This window comes from Populus alba, chromosome 14 (genome assembly GCF_005239225.2).
Source record: "Populus alba chromosome 14, ASM523922v2, whole genome shotgun sequence".
Lineage (NCBI taxonomy): Eukaryota > Viridiplantae > Streptophyta > Magnoliopsida > Malpighiales > Salicaceae > Populus > Populus alba.
In genome coordinates this window covers 11,600,402-11,617,817 of record NC_133297.1, presented here as the reverse complement: position 1 = coordinate 11,617,817, position 17,416 = coordinate 11,600,402, and the positions used below count along the sequence as shown (strand labels likewise).

The 17,416-nt window shown below is 33.3% G+C and overlaps 2 protein-coding genes across 2 annotated transcripts; both read right to left on the bottom strand.

The window, feature by feature from the left end:
• Positions 1–1,151: 1,151 nt before the first annotated feature.
• On the bottom strand, positions 1,152–3,207 carry LOC118041726 (uncharacterized). The gene is made up of 3 exons (XM_035049207.2): positions 2,776–3,207; positions 2,072–2,563; positions 1,152–1,500 (listed from the first exon to the last, which is right to left on the bottom strand). Exons 1-3 carry the CDS (start codon positions 3,013–3,015, stop codon positions 1,297–1,299), a joined length of 936 nt encoding a protein of 311 aa, XP_034905098.1. The 5' UTR covers positions 3,016–3,207; the 3' UTR covers positions 1,152–1,296.
• A 6,424-nt stretch (positions 3,208–9,631) lies between these two features.
• On the bottom strand, positions 9,632–14,387 carry LOC118041729 (auxin response factor 17). Its single transcript, XM_035049210.2, has 3 exons — positions 13,105–14,387; positions 11,333–12,088; positions 9,632–9,845 (listed from the first exon to the last, which is right to left on the bottom strand). The coding sequence occupies exons 1-2, from the start codon at positions 14,173–14,175 to the stop codon at positions 11,375–11,377; spliced, it is 1,785 nt and encodes a 594-aa protein (XP_034905101.1). The 5' UTR covers positions 14,176–14,387; the 3' UTR covers positions 9,632–9,845; positions 11,333–11,374.
• Positions 14,388–17,416: the final 3,029 nt, after the last annotated feature.

Below are 17,416 nucleotides of genomic sequence, written 5' to 3'. Positions count from 1 at the left end.
GGTTGTGTTCATTGATTTTAACGCCATGGATGTGATCTTTGGCATGCTATATATTTCGCATGGGTTTTGATGGCTTCTTTCGTGGCTATTGTTTTAGCTTGTTCCTGGGAAACAATTGTCTTATTGATTATCATAGTTGCTTGAGAACTCTTTCTTGTGGTGAGGATTTCCTGAAAGAAAGGGTTAAGGCATTTCCAGTGACTTAATGGGTGTCAGGTTCTGTAAACAAGTAACTTGGGGTGGTTGCTGGCCCTTTCTGTGTTGATTCTTTTGCTCTGCATTTCATCTCTTCAGCTCATAATCTATGATGCGCACAGCCTAGAAGACATACCAAGTTGAAAAGAAGAATATCCTCCTTTGGTTTGTTACGGAAGTTTTGGGCACTTGCATTTGAGGATATCGCATTTCTTCAAGTAGCATAGGAATTAACAAGGTCATGTAGTCTTTGATGCTCAAGTCCAAGAAGGGGAAGAAGGGTGTAATCTTTGATGCTTAAGTTAAGGGGATCTGGGATATAAACAGTGTTCGTTGAACAGTATGGATATAGGGAGTGTGTTGGTGAAACACAATGATATAATTAAACTTTCTATTAGCATCTAATGTATTATTAAACGAATATCTGTTAGTAAATTATGAGTTGTAATGATAGGATTGGTGGCAATGCAGGATTAACAGCTCTAGATCAGCAGCAGATTGAACCTCTTGGTTTCTTGCTTGTCTTGGGGGCGAGAAAGGGGTGGCAGATGAATAAAAAACCACACCCATCATTGGTTCCCATTAAAGAAATGAAGTTCCAGATGATCATAGACTTATTAATCGGGGATTGTGCTTGTACACACGTTTGCCAATACCCTGGAGCTGCGTTGATACAAAAGCCAGTTGATCACAGCAGGTTACCCAATCTGAAGTTCCATGATGTTAATTATTCGAGAAGCCAGCTTCAATCTGAAGTTCCTTGATTCCTGTTAATGCTCCACGCGTGTCTTTGTCATTGCTGATTGGTATTTTGTATCAAACGAATTCGTGCTCTAATGAAAAGCTCTTTTAAGTAAAAAAGCATTTTGTGGCTTCCAAAGTGCATGTGAAAGAGTAGATTTAGCTATATCGTGTCATCAGCTCATGATAGATATCAGTGTTTAAACACCAGGGGATGATTTTATTTTTTATTTTTTTTCACCTGGGCAAACATGAATTGATTCAACAACAAAAGTTTCGGAACTGATAAACAATAACCACATGACGGCAAGTCAAAGGAAATACTCATTTTCAAAACTTGCTTGCCCAGCAATTATATCGTTAGTCCATTCCAGCAGCTGTTGCAGGTTGCTCAGCACGTTTCTCGGTACCCACTGAGGATTTCTTATTTCCAGGCCCAGAAGAAACTTTAACCATTGCTGGTCTTATTAGCCGATTCCCAATGAGAAATCCACGACGGAATTCTTGAATTATAATGCCCTCTTTGTACTCTTGAGACTCTTCTCGGGCAATGGCCTCATGCAACTACAAGAAAAAAGAGCTCAATTATTAACAGAAGGCATATTGAATTTGTTCATGAGCTAACACCCATATTACTCAAGTTTACAAGCATTATTCCAGTCTTACCTTCCCGAAGACATGTTCCCTGATGATTCAGACAAAACCATTTACAGTATAGTAGCTCTTCTAGCAAAAGCAAATATTGTTCCTTTGATTCAAACATCATAGCGCCATGAATTTGACTTTCTAATCGGGAAGTAAATCTAAGAAGCAGAGGTTAGCAGTGGGAAATGCCAAATCAAAATCTCAAATTTTACCCAATTTCAATTTATTCTCAATTTGGACAAACAACATTGGCAGTCCATTGTTTGTTTATTTATTTATTTTGTTTATTCATGCATACACTGAGTTCTGGAAATTATTGCATGCATATGCAGAGATGATAAAAATAAAGTATATATCAAAATTAACCACAACCCTAAGTACTATCTCATATCCAGTTATTAATCATCAGCAAAAACAATAAGCAACAAGAAAAGGCAACATGCATAACACAATGTACAAAATGAAGTAAACTCCAGGAATTCTCTCTTACCGAAGGATCAAAAGGCTTTCCAACCGTTGGCACTGCAGCCACCTGCAAGTTCCTCATAATATCCACCAATTGCTTGTATATACCCTGGTAACTTGAATCAATCTTCTTTTCTTTTTCTGTTTCCGGTTGTATTTGTTGCTTTGCTCTCTCAAAACTGTCCACCATGGGAAGAAGGCTCTCGATCACTTCTCCCCGGGCATCACTCCTAATGTTGACCCTCTCTTTGTCTGACCTTTTCCTAAAATTATCAAAATCTGCTTGCAAGCGAATATATTTCTCCTTCCCAGAGGTTATCTCAGCGGATAAAGATGAAACTTTCTGGAGAAATTCATGATACTCTTTTTCTATGGTGCCTACCTTAGCCTCAATATCCAATATAGTCTTCTCATCTCCGTAAAAAATAGCCTGCCTGTAAATTTTCATAAGGTTCTTCAAACTGGGTCCTCGTTTCTGACCTTCTTGAATCTCATTATTCTCCTCCTTCCCATTCGTCTAAATAAGAGTAATTAAGGCGAAGATAGCAAAGAAAGGAAGAAAAAGAAAACATCACATAATGATTTGATATGAAACTTGTGTTTGTTCTAATAGAAAACAAAATTGAATACGAAAAAACTTGTGATCTTGGCTGTTTATTTCCATGGATACAAGTGATTGGGAATTGAAAAAAAAACAGGGTTAAAAGGGAAAAAGAAAATACAACATACAGTGGGTGCAGAGTCTTCAGGTGCTAGATAAGTCTTCAAAGAACGCCTTTTAATGTTGTTGATTGGGATTGGAGAGGAGCTGGAGGGAAGGGAGGCGTTGATGGGTTTGCATAGACGGAGGGGTATTTGGTGGAGAGGTGATGGGGTTTTGGTTTCTAGGGTTATGGAGGGTTTTGAAGAGAAAGAAGCGGAGAGGCGAGGAGGAGCCAAGAGAGTGTAATAGGACAGGGAAATAGCCATTGAATGATGATAATAATAAAAATAAAAAAAATTGACGAAGACGAGTGATGGTGATGATTTATGGGCTCTCAATCGGAAATGTACAGTTTGTTTATTTTGGTTGTTTTACTTGATCCTCGGTTGAACTTTGGAGCTCTCCCTCTCCCTCCCCCTCCCTTTCTCTCTCTACGATTTGTCTGGAAGGATGAGCTTCATTTATTTATTTCTTCACCAAGAGAAAGGACCAAATTAATCTAACATCGAAAATCAGTCAAATCAGATTATTTTGATTCATCCCTAAGTTACTTTCCGTGATTTATCGATGATATATTTTTTTTACTTGTGTTTTTAACTATTTTTAAATAGAAGTTAGTTACACCAAGTTTTTATAGGCTGTTTATTTTATTATTTTGCTTTCATTTTTTTTAAATATATTTTATATTCTAAGGTTTATAAGTTTAAAAAATTTTATATTCTCATGCTTATACAAGTTAAAAAATTAACAAAAAATATTAAATTATTTACAAGATTATTATTATATTTTATTTACATAGCATTTTGTTATTATTTTGAGATAAAAAGAATGGAATGATAGGGATAAAAATGAGTTTGGTTGAAAAGATAAAAACAAAGAAAGAGACAAAAATAAATTTATCCATCTAATAATTTTAAAGTGAATTTTTTTACTTAAAAACATAAGATATATATGTGATTGGTCTCAAAATATATTATTTTTTATTTTTTATTTCTAAAATATCATTGTAAAAAAACCTAAATTTCAAAAATTATTAAACTAAGACATGTTAATGATAAAAATTATTATCATCTTGGTTTTAAAACCAGACACGATGGTCGATCTGGAACAAAGCTTGAGCCATGAGTCAAGAAGGTCAATATAAGAATTAATTGGTTATTATTATAGTTTTAAAAATCAACTTGAAAGTTTATCAAAGACAAGATTCAAGTCATGGGTCGAGAGAATAAACCCAAGTTGACTAAAAACAATAATCAAAATAATCTGGTTTTGACCAAGAAAAATTCAAATAAAAAAATCAACATGTTCTTAACCTATGTTTTATCCCAAGTTGACCTTGGTTTTTTACTAGGTCAGGTTGGGTCAAAATTTCCTCTGTTTTTTAAAATCATATAGGTTTAGGCCTTGGATTAGTTAGGTCACATGGGTCACATGTTGACCTGTTGGGCCAATCCTAGTTTTATAATTAGATTTATTATAATATTATTAATTTCAGCTTAATACAAATTAAATTTTAAAAATAATATATAATTATTTTTTAAATATGCAAGTTTGACTATAATACATGTTAAGGATAAAATAAATTTTTTATATCTTATTTTGTTATATCTACCATAACCAGACAAAATATAGAGATATTCATTTTATCTCGCGTATCACTAGCACACATGGTTATATTTTTGTCTCTTTTTCTATCTTATTTTCCTTATTTTTATTGTTTCCATTTATTCTGTCAAAAGATAATAATCAAATACTATCTTAATCAACCTTTATAATATTAAATTATTAATATCACAACTTTATCATCCAACATGTAACTACCACTTTACTATAAAAACTAATATTAGAACTAAAAAAGAGTAAAAATTGTCATAGTGGTTGGTTTCAAATCCCTCTTATGGTGCCATCTTCTTCCTTCACTTACCTTTTACCTCTTATGTATCTCTTTTCATTCCTTTTTGGGTATTCCCTTCTTTTCTTTTCCTCGTATTCTTCTCCTTTTATTACATGCATAACGGAAGAATGATTTCTTAGTATAGACCATTATAGCCAAGCAGTAGACTTCATTAACTAAGTTTTAGTCTTCCATGTACTGACAAAGCTCCAATTTTTTTTTTTACAGATTTACCAAGTATACTTAGGTCCTCTTTATTTTTTTTTTTTTATATTTAAAAAAATTTAAAATATTATTTTAATATATTTCCGAGTAAAAATACTTTAAAAAATAATCATAATCACATTCTCAAACACAAGCTAAAATGCCCTCACTTAAGGATTCTCCGATAGCATCTAAATTTTTTTTGTCCAAGTCGTTCTTCAATTTTTTTTATTTTAGTTGCATTATTCTATGCTCAATTTGTTAAAAATTGTTAAAATAAGCAAACTTCAATGGAAAGTGTAAAACAATAAGAAATCTTGTCGCCAATATAAAACAAGAGTTTTTGTGTTTTTATTCTCACACTTTTATTTCCCTGCCTTTTATACTTCCTATAATTTTTATAGGTTTTGTAAGTGAGAGAATAGAGATAAAGTCATTGAATTTTAATAATAATAAAAAAATTATTGATTAACATCAATTTCAATAGTGAAAATCATTCATTTTGATGTGAATAAATTTTATTTGATGAGGGAGTTGAATGATATTTGCTTTGGTCATTAATCTTGCCTAAAAAAACATATTAAGATTGTAAGAGAAATTTTTTTTCTTGGTTTGATTTTTATTTTATAACCATTTAATAGAATTTTAAATTGATATATGAGTTTTTTAGATTTTAAAGGTGTCTATAATGTCAAGGTGAAAGTAAATTTCTAAACCAAATAAATCAACTTTTTAATTTTTGAAGGGCAAGGCTATGTAATTGGTTTTTTTAGGCCCCATGTAAGCTAGGCATTAAAGTCACAGGTTGGCATGCACTCGAGCTTGAATTTTTTATATTTTTTTATTTTTTAATAACAATATGTTTTCAAGTTTTAAAATTTTTATTTCATGTCTTATTTTAAAAATAATAATTAAAATTATAACAAAATACATAACCTAACATGTATGGACAACAATATATATATATATATATCAACTTTCAATATTAAATTTAATTTTATTATTTAATACTTATTTAATTTTAAAGTTTTTATATTTATTTATCACATAACTAAATTAAAAAAAATATTAAACTTATCGGCGTCGCTCAGATTAATTCATATTCTATGACCAGAAACTTATCTCAGTCGAACCCGGCTGGGTTTAAAAACGATGCCTATAATGTCACTTCCATGAATCCAGATGCAAAAACATTAGCCATCCAAGAGAAAGATTAGATGATTGTAATTCCATTAGAAGAGGTGAAATTCAAGAGTTCAACCTATCATTTCCATTACGTGAATACCTTGAAACCCTGGTGTGATACCGTGGCAGGAAGTTTTAGTTCTGATGAAGAATGTTTTAGCTCCATACATCATTATTGTCAACCCCTTCCTAGCGCCATGAACAAACGGTTAGCTTAGCGACGCTCTTTCCTACCCTTACGGACTTCCTCGTGGACTCCCTTCCAGCAAAGCCCTACCCCTCCTCCCGTCTCTCATATGTGTTGTGCCATTACCGTAGTTGCTCCTCCCTGACTTTCCTTTTTCTTCTTCTTTTGATTCCACGTTAGCAGAGATTAGATCAGTATACAGTTACCTTCCATATGAAGAAGACCTTGATTCAACAAAGGGGAAGACTTTGAGTGAGGAGTCTCTTTTGAAATCCTTTCCACCGCCGATGAGATTCAAGATTGCTAATAACAGTGGGAAAGTAGTGGGGCAGGGTAAGGAGCTTTGTGTTGGTTGTTAAAGATCTTGATAGCAGCAGCTACTGTTAACCGATCAAGCAAGACTCGGTGTAATTAACCCAAAATATAGTCTCTTTCAGTCAATTTTTATTATAATTATAGTTATAATTATCATTAACAAAACAGCTGTAGAAATGGCACTTTATAATTTTAGAGAAGTTTGAGTTTATGTGAAAAGAGCAGTTAGTGAATTTTGGGAGGTTTGGGTTTTGTGGGATTCTTGGTCATCGCTGTTCGGTGTCTCCCTGTAGAAATACCACTTTGTAATTCTGGGAAGTTTGGTGTACACGTGTTTGCTTTACAGAGTTCTTTCATGTTTCAGAGTGTCTAATGGAATTCCAAGGATTATTCACTGGTATAAAACAATGTATTCTTGTTCGCTCAGCCAGTTTTTGAAGCATTTTTGGCTTTTGGTTTGTCTGGAATATTCTTCTCTACAGTGTCTCCCACTGGTTTAGAACAAGGTGAATCTCTCTATCAATTAATTTAAATTTCTTCCCCTTTCCTTTTTTCCTTACTGTCACAAGTGGATGTTCTACGAGTGCTGCATGCTCTAGGGTTAGGAACTCTTGACTCTTTATCCGAATGTCTTTGGGTGTTAAGTTTGTCTTTTGTTCATCTTCTCTGATGTGTTTGGGTATTTTTCCTTTATTTCTGACTGGATTATGACTTTGAAAGGTCTGAAATATCTATATAGCTTTTGATGTTATGGTTTTTGGTGGTTGGATGTTGCTATTCTTTGAACTGGGAGGATGGAAACAACATTTATATTGCTCTCTTCTGATCAATTGAGAGATTGTAGATGACTGATTTTCGGTTTGTTCTGGTCTTTAGCATGATTAGTGCCTCCCCCACTGATTTTTGGGTGTTCTATCTTTCTCTTTGCATTTTCTGTTCAATTTTGCTACTTTCATCTTCAAGTTTTTTAGTTGCTTTCTTTACATGTTCATGGTTGTTAGCCTGCCTTTTTCTTTGTATTGTGCCTTATTTTGCTTCTCTCTTTTTTCCTGCTGGGTTTGTCCTTGGATTTGAAACTGAGAGAAGCTGAATTGCTTTGGATCTTTCACGTCATGTTGTTTCGGTTTTAAAGATCATTGATGTTTTCATTAAGTGATCCATCTAATCTTTATTCTATTCCTTGTTATCGTATAAAGAAAGAAGGAAAAAATTAATGACTGTCAGTCACAGGAATCATTGATATCTGAAAAAAAATCAATGAACACAAATTCTTTAAAAACAAAGAATCGGATAATTTCTTGAAAACTTGTTAGCAGATCATATAAATGGGATGTCCCAATAGAATATAAAATAAGAAAAAAAATAAAGTTTAATTTAAATTAAATTAAATTTTTGAATGAAAATTAGAAAAGATGAAAAAAAAGCGATCTCAAAAAATATTTGAGCAACCTAACCAAAATTGTTGTCTAGAAATTTTTCAAAATAAACAAATTTAAAGAAATGTAAGTAAGGAAAAAAAAAATAATTCTTACCCGTGTTAACTTTTCAAACTCATAACTATAACTAATAATTAAACTAGAAATCTCATCTAAAAAACTATCATTTTAAACTTGACTCGACCTGATAAGTTGACTTGTAACTTGAGAATTAGACTAGATTGGGTTTAAAAAGAAATTTTAGGAGAATTGACCTGGTATAAAATGATAAAAAAAAAAAGGGTTGACTCATGATCCAAACCTAGAAAAAATTAAGTCAAAACTCATTGACTATTTGCCTTTTTTTTTTTTTTTTCAAAATGATGTTCTTTTAACTTTTTATAAAATAAAAAAAAATTGATTGACTTGGTTTAAGTTTGGTAAACTCACATGACTTGTGATCCGATACTTGCCCGTTTCAACTTTGAGGTTAGGTCTAAAACTATGGAAACACCACAAAGATGAGTTCAGGTAAATAATATTTTGAATGATGAGATAAAAAAAAATTAATTATAGAAAAATAATATGAAAATAGGAATTAAGAGAATGAAGATCTATTTGATGAAAAAAAAAATATGAAAGCAACTTAAGATCTTGGATTAAAGGACAAAATTAAAAAGAAAAATTTAATTAACAAAAAAATCCGAAACAAGAAAAATAAAAGTCAAGAGAATGAAAATTAAATTTAAAAAATAAAAAATCAAGATTATGGATCCAATGATATAAATTAAAAAAAAATTAAAATTTGATAAAAAAATCTAAAAATTAAACTTAAAAATCAAAATATTGAGAGTCAATGTTCAATTTAGGGGTAAATTAGTCAATTCAATTAGTTAAAAACATAAAATGCCCTTTTAATGCTAATTAAATGAAAGTAACTTTCAAAGATAATTTAGTAATTTTATTGCGCATTAAATTCCGAGCAAACCATAACGTTCCCTATGAACTTGGACATTTGCATCTCAAGGAAAAGACTGGATTAACCTCCTAACATAGCTAAATGTTCTTGTTTGACAAGGGCAAAATTATAAATTTATTGTTGGAATCCATAATAAATCATGAGTGACCGATCCCTATTAGTTTTTTTAATGTACATCCTAATAAACCATGAAATGTTTTTACGTGTTTTCAACTAAGTTTTTATTTTATTTAGTGTTGTGGCATTGATAATGTTTAATCTGCAAGATAACAATAGATTCTTGTACTGTTTTCTACCGAACAGAAATCATGCAATAAGCTGACAAATCATGTTCTTATAGTCATGAATCTCTGCACTTCACAGCCCGTAGCTTTTGGTTTATTAGGCTGGGTAGCTAGGGCATGAACACCATCGCTAATTAATGAAGGGACGAGAATTGTAGATGCGAGCAACCTCAAAGGAGCCGGCATGGTTTCAAAGCTTGTACACAAGAAGAACTGCCACGTTATCAGATCAATTTCAACGCATGCATTCACAGTTCAATTTATAGACAAGGAAAACTTTCAAGTACTTCTAAACAGCATTTGCACGCCCCTCTAATATTCCTCTACATATTTTCCTGATGAAGCATCAATTTCTATGATCAGCAAAATAGGCATCTCCTATTTTGAGGTCGGATGCGGAAACCGTAACACGCTTTCACGATCAAGAGAACAAGAAATATCAAATAACGTGAGACCAACAATACGCATTCGCCACAAAAATATCCAAACACTGAAGAAAACATCTGCCAAATCAATTTTCTAAGTTGCCCGCATCGCTAACTAGCAACTAGAACAAACTAGCGTACACTAAACTGGAGACCAGTCACTAGCCTGGGTCAAATCAGAAGTCAGCTCTCTGCATGCAGACGAAACCTGAAAACAAGAACAGACAGGGGACATGTCAGGAATGGTTTCTTGACTGAAACAGCACGAGGGCCACATTTATTTTTTGGCCCCGGTCTTTTCTTTTTCTGTTACCACTCATTCAGATCCAAGGGAACAATTTGTAACGTTAATTAAGCACAGCAAAATGAGGCCGAAAGCCCTAGTTCATTAAAGGGCAATTCAATGCCTAATTTCTCAATGAAAAAGGAAAGTCAATCTATAAATGTGCGCCGATAATGGAGAAGCAAGTAGATTTTTTTGCATTTAATATAAAAAGTCGGTGACAAACAAAGCCAAACATGAGTGAAAACACTTTTCCTGGTCTTTTCCTTACAGTTGCCATCAATCTAACTATAATTCATTAAAAAAAAAAAACGAAACAAAAGCTTTGTTTCCAGCTTATCAGGATGGAGATGGGAACAAAAGAGATTTTTGGCGTTTGTGGGTCACTCTTATAATTTAGTGATTCACGAGAATGCAGTACCCGGTAGTCATGGTAAATTAATAATAAAGAATTTGTACAAGAGACAATTGCTTCTTCCTTGTAAAATACTTTGCACAACTCTATATGTTAAACAGGAATTGCCTTTACCTGATTTCCACCGACATGATAAAATAAGGAGATCGGAAGGAATCCTTCGGAATGCGCAGAGCAAACTTTTGAATTTCAACAGATTCTTCTATATTATTGACCACATAGCATGACACTTTTACTACCCAGCAATTCATAGAAATCTATGAACTTGCTCGTTTAAAGAAACGGTATTGACAATTATTTCAGCACGTGAAAAGAATTAGTTCTTCAGACGCATTTGACTGACTCTTGTGCTCTTAGAAAATCAAGACTCAAAATGAAATAGTGCATGGCGTACCGTGTTATGCTTCTGAGACCCAAAGTGCTGCTTATTTCAACTAATATGATTGTAACTAGTGAATTAGGATAGAACCATTTATTCCTCAAAGATCTATCATATTTAAAGAGTCTTCTAATGGGGGGAAAAAACCCTGCAGTTTATTTCAAGAAAAACAGGCTTTGTTTACGAAGAAGTTAAAGCAAGTAACGAACTTTAGATCTCTATAATTCAATGTACATATGAACAAGTGTAAGGAGACCGGGGAATTGCTCAGGCACTGACCCCACACTCTCTAAATCTAGAACAAGACGACAGGCACGGAAGGGGAGCATGGTCCATGAAGGAAAACAAAACAATGTACTAGTATCAATGCACGTATACAAAACCCCTGGGAACCATGACATGTGAAGAGAAAATGGCAACGATGTAATGACATCAAAACTAAATGAAGAACATTTGGGATAAGGCTTCATTAGTTGTGATTGCATGGCTGTAACCATATTATAGGAAATTAATTATTTGTAAGCAACTATCCAATTTGCACCATCAAATTTAAAGCAGTAACATTTCACGCACGTATAAAATAATAGAGTTTGTGGTGTTCAATCACAGACAACATACCTGCACAGCTATTTATTAGCATGGCATTGCAGAACTATTTGTTCATGCAGAACATGCCTCAACAGCCGAAGCGTTTTGGCATTGGACATCAATCTTGTTAAGTAGTTCTGTATAGGAGGAAGTAAGTGAAAGTTCAAGTGCATTAACACCCTCAGTTTCATTGCAACCTTTACTGCTGTTGTCCATGAAGCCAACACTGTCAAAACCATTTTCAACCGGCTGATTCATGTGAATGATCTTACCAAATAACTGAATAGAGCTAATTCCAACCTTTTTGGGGTTGAAGCTCCTGTTTCCAGTAAAGTCTTTGCCAAAAGAATGTGCACTACTCTGGCTCTCAGGTGATAAGTCCCCAGATTGCAAACTGCCAATGTTCATCTCACTGGGCATTCTTTTCATTTTGGGTACCAAGTTGTTTCCAAAGACCTTGTCACCAAACACCTGGGAAGCATTTTCACTTATTAAGTGAGATAAACTGAACGTGGAAAAAGGATCTTGCCTGGCTCCCTGCATGCCAGCAGGAAAAGTACTGTAATTCAACATTGAAGCATTCATGTGCCCCGTTCTTGAATTAGTTAGGTCTGAAATCGGAAAGAAAAGTTCTCCATTTGTCAGGAACCCAGAATCATTTGGATATCTCAATTTCTTCATTGGGGGGGATGTGTCTTGAAGTGGCAGTGTGGTTGCAACAAATTCCACTTGCCAAGGGCTCACTCTCTCTACATTCTGCAGAACTTCAGGCTCATCCCAATTAATCTATGCAAGAGAGAAAATGGTTGAAATGGCAGCAAATATGGTAAAAGGATCAAAAGTTTGATGTTGTGAATGTGAAGGAAACTTATATAACTGCAAATATATAACAGAATCATTAACAGATAATCGCTAGGGGAGCTCACTACTTGACCTAAAACTGTTAAACACTTACGAAGAGAGAAAGACCTGGTTAAAATTAGATGACCTTCAAAATCAAATTGCAGAGATTGTGAAAATGGCCCTAGGAAAGGGAAAATGACTCGTGGAACAAACCAGAAGTCCCTAACAAGTGCCGCAGTGAAATTCTAACTTAAATAGTAACAGAGTTCTCAAGACTTTAGGTGGTCCTCCTTTGCAAGTAATTGAAGAAAACCTTAATCATGTTTCATGACATATAGCTTCAAGACAAGTAATGTAGCCTTGGGTAGGGTGAAGAACAAAGAAAAACAAGGTATACAGTACACTAGCTTAGTTGCAGCAAGCTATTCAGTGCCCTAAATATTCAATACCCAAATCACACAATTGCATCCGAGCACCAAAGTCACAGGAAACAGCTTACATATAAAATTCAAAAAATAGGAAACTGTAAAAAGAACACGACTATTTCATGCACAACCTTAATGTCCGATTAGAATAAATTGCTCCATTTCATTGACAGCCAACTGCTCTTAATTTTCTCTGGCATCATTTACATCTATTCTTATTGTTTAACATACACTACAGACATCATTCACAAAAAAAATCACAACAGGGGAGATTAGCCCTTAGCATTTCATCATAATTTTCTGCTCAAAATCAAAACTAGCAGGTATTGTTTGAGGGCATAAGCAAGCCACAAAAATGATTTAAGATCATTTGAAACGAATGTATTTCTGCTTCCCAGCTCAAAAGCAAAAGACCCCATTATCCTCCCAAATCACTTATTTTCACATGACCATAAACTGTATAAAACAATGAACAAATCACTCTATAAACCAAACAAAAATGTAAATCAGCAAACACGTTATTAACATACATACCTGAAGCATGCGCCAAGGAGAGCCACGCCATGAACCACAGTCAGGCAAACCAGTACCCGAAACAGTCCCCTGAAACCAAGTCATTCTGGAGGAATCCTCAGTCTCCACAGCCATCTTCACTCTCATCCCAGCAGTCCAAAACACACGTAGTGCAGCTTCCACCACTTCAGCCCTCACCACAAAATCTGAATACCACCCTGCCCTCGGATAGTAGACAACCTCAAACGGCAAGCCTTTAGCCGCCCTCTCTACTGCCTCCACCACAGCCTCTTGAGACAACCGTCCTCTCCAATTCCTTGAAAACCCCTCCTCCACCTTCACTTTCACCTCTCCACCGCTGTCAGAAATCTGCTCCCTCCACCTGGCACTGTTATTAAACTTAACAGCCCTCCTCACTCCAATGAACATCTCTCCCTTCAAATTCCTCATAAAAACCACCGAATCTCCCGCAATCAACTTCTTATTGTTAACAAACTTACTCCATCCGGTAGTTAGCAAGTGCCTACGTGGCGTACCTCGATAAATGTGCCTGAAATCCCAACTAACGCCGTGAATATCGGCAACCGTTAGAGTCTGGACCGGAGGCTCCGCCTGGTAGTTTAACGGAGGGAAGATCGAGTCGGCACAGAACCTCGGCACAGAGAAGCCACCACCGTTATTCGCATCTGATGGAGTTAGAATCTTAGAGAAGGCCAAAATCTTTCTTTCGTCATCATCAACGTCATTAGCACCTTCACCTTCACTTCTACAAGGTTCTAGAAAGGAGAGAGGGAGGTTAGAGGAGGGGTTATCGAGAGGGATAAGGAGAAGTCTGGTGAAGACCTCGTCAGTTACTGGATCAGCGAGGAAATCAACGGCGGAGATTTGGCAAGGGATTGAGGGTTTAGAGAGAGCGAGATTAGAGAGGAATGGAGAATGAGGTACCGAGGACGATGAGGATTGTTCGAAATGACCTTGAGGGAAGTAGTAAACCCTAGAGTTAACGGCAGGAATTTGAACGGAGGATCCTGCACAGGCTCGCCAGAACCGCGGGTCGACGCGACTGAACTCAGTCAGTTGCGGCGGCGGCATTTGTTAGTTCGTTTGGGTTCCGAAACCAAAGAGAGAGGTAAGAGTTAAATGGAAACGGTTTACTAACATAAGAGTTCTGCGTGTGTCGAAAGAGAAAGAGATATATATAGAGAGGGAGTTATATATTGTCTGAGATGAAGTACGGGAGAGAGAGTGCCGTCTTGGGGTCGGAGAACGGGCAAAAAAAGATGGAGAAGTTTAGGGACTGCTTCATTGGCTACACTGTTTTTTACAGTTTTAGCCACGACACTGTTGCCAACTAACTTCATGATTTTTCATCCCTTAGTTCTCCACGCTATCCCGATACGCGTGCACCACACTCTATCAGGTATGAATTAAAAAAGGAAAAACAATCCAATTTCTTAGGTGTAGATAAAAAAAATATTTTTTTTTCTACTATAGGTATTTAGATTTCCTCAGTAATTTAGTGATATTATCAAAAGCATTTCTAAATATAATATTTTTAAAATATATTATGTGAACTATTCTGACAATAGTTATCTTAAAAAATGTTTATATAATAGATTTATATATAGTGATTTCACTGAATATTTTATGTTTAAATTTATATATTAATTTAAATATATAATTTTTTTATTTTTTCTAAATATAAATCAACTCAACTTTTTATATTTTTATATCACCTTTCCACTACAAATAAGTAAATAATTTATGTGATGTTAATAAGAAGTGAGATTGAAAGAAATTTTGTCGAACTATATTAATGAGAGGGTGATTGGTATTTTGATCATAATTTTATTTATCTAAGATTAAAATTTATTTTAATGTTTTTGGATTGGTTTTATGTGTTTATATTAAAATAATTTTTTAAAAAAATAAAAAATATATTATTTTAAAATACAAATGATCAAATAATTTATGTAATATTGATGAGAAATAAGACTGAAAGAAAATTTGTCAAGTTATATTAATGAGAAGGTGCTTGACTGCTTGGCATTCTGACCATGATTCTTTTTGTCCAAAATTAAAATTTATTTTAATGTTTTTTTTATATATGTTTAAATTAAAATAAATTTTAAAAAATTAAAGAATATATTATTTTAATATGTTTAAAATAAAAATACTAAGAAAACAACTGCTCTCTGCAAGCGCAGCGATGGGGCTTCCAATTTGTGGCAACAAGCAGTTACTAAAGTGAGATCTTAAAGGGAATCAATACAATTCTCGTACAATAATTATATTGGCAGTGACAGGTAATAATTACGAAAGCAAAAGTTGACGGCGGGTGAAAGGTTAATTACGAAAGCAAAAGCGATGGGCTTCCACGTTTACAGCGTGTGCCGTGAAACGAATCTCGAAAGAAATAGGATTTGAAAGGCTATATTTCTTTTATTTCTTATAGAAATTTTTGAAAGTATTTTTTAGTTTGAAAAAAATATTAAATTAATATTTTTAAAAAATAATAATAAATGTGCTAGTTTTAAGAATTAAAAAAATAAAAAAAAAATTTATTGGGCTAAAGTGAAGTTTTTTAAAAGGCTTAAGCATATTGGGTTGTCCAGGCCAGACCAGTTCACTTGATCTCTTATTATTATTGTTGTTGTTTTTTTTTCTTTTCTTTTAATTACATTCTTTTGGTTTTTTATTTTTTTTTTAAATCTTTCTCAATTTTTGCTATCATATATTTAGCTATTTTTTTTTATTAAATCCAATGAAGTATATAATTCAAATTGTGAATTAGACAAATTAAGTCATGAAACTAGAGTTGATCCAATATGTTTTAGTATTTTTTATATTTATTTATTCTTATTTCAATTTATTTATTTATTTATTAAAAAAATCTCTATTTTTGCTATCATGTATCTAGGTAAAAAATAATTTTAAAAAATAAAAATTATTTAAACTAACTAGAGCTCTGACCTAAATTGTGAGTTTGATAAGTTAATCCAAGAACTGAGGTTCAATTTAATATATTATAGTCTCAATATTTTTTTTGCTTTTTGAATTGGTATTCATTACATGCTTTGTTTTGGTTTCCGTATGATTAAATGGTTATGATTTGATTTTTATAAAGTTATTATGATTTCAAGATACAGATTATTAGTTTAATAGATTAATTAGAGTTGATTAGAATCAATTCAATGAGTTAGCGTGTAATTTTTTTATTAATCCTCGTCTTTGGATTTTTTCTTGATTATCTAGGAATTTTTTTCCACTAAAAAAAAACACCTGTAGTATAACACAAATCAATAACTTAGTTAAAACCTGTTTATTTTTGTGTTTTAAAAATATTTTTTAAAAAAATAATTTTTTATTATTTTTATTTTAAATTAACTATTTTAGTATTTTTAAATCATTTTGATTTGTCGATATCAATAATAATTTTTTAAAAAATAAAAAAAAAATTAAATATATTTTTTAAAAATAAAACATTTTAAAATCAGCCGTGTATCATTATAATACTTACTATTCCTCTCCAATCCATTCGGTCGGCCATGTCTAGTCAATTATCCACCAGCATCGAAATGAAATTGAAAAGGCTCTGAAAGTACAAAGATTATACATTCTTCGGCTCGGTTCATCTCCAATTCTCCATCCAGCCAGCCACCATGGTCAATCATCAACTAGTCTAAGATAGGGCTGGATAATCTTTTAATAGTGATTTTTTTTTTATTTAAAATTTATTTTTTATACTAACACATCAAAACAATTAAAAAATATAAAAAAAATACTTTAAAATAAATAAATAAATAAAATTAAAATTCTTAAAATGTGCTACCAGTCCCAAAAACAAACTGAAAGGGTTATTTCGTCCATCTCCTTTCTCCAATTCTCTTGTATCTCCTTCTCTTATTCCAGGCAAAAATTGAAATTGAAATGCCAATCAAAAACTATATTGGATTTGATTTGAATTGTTAATTGAAATAAAAACTTATATAGATGTTACAACCACCAATCCCATATAAAATAAATAAATTCTATAAAATTAATATATAAAATTAAGAATAAACCATCCACCATTCGACTTTAAGTTTTATGAATACAATTTAAATTCAACCAAGTCCGAGGACCCTATCTCTTGCTATCGCTTCCAGAAACCATCCCAAAGCAACTCCTTTGCTACTGCTTTTCTTCTTGCCCGATCCTCTTGCTATCGAGCTCCCATAACCTTACTGGTTTTATTGATGGCAGCATTCCACCTCTGACCTCCCCTGCCAGAAATTCCGAATCATTCTACATCCTCTCTTGAACCAAATCCTCCATGTGCATCTTGGCTTTA

Bases quoted from the DNA above. Each gene is read 5' to 3' on its own strand.
- LOC118041729 (XM_035049210.2), bottom strand. From the start codon at position 14,175: ATGCCGCCGCCGCAACTGACTGAGTTCAGTCGCGTCGACCCGCGGTTC. The intron at 12,089-13,104 runs GTATGTATGTTA...TCTCTTGCATAG, and splicing joins CTCCTTGGCGCATGCTTCAG to ATTAATTGGGATGAGCCTGA.
- LOC118041726 (XM_035049207.2), bottom strand. From the start codon at position 3,015: ATGGCTATTTCCCTGTCCTATTACACTCTCTTGGCTCCTCCTCGCCTC. The intron at 2,564-2,775 runs GTATGTTGTATT...ACTCTTATTTAG, and splicing joins CTGAAGACTCTGCACCCACT to ACGAATGGGAAGGAGGAGAA. The intron at 1,501-2,071 runs GTAAGAGAGAAT...TTTTTCTTGTAG, and splicing joins GAAAGCCTTTTGATCCTTCG to TTGCATGAGGCCATTGCCCG.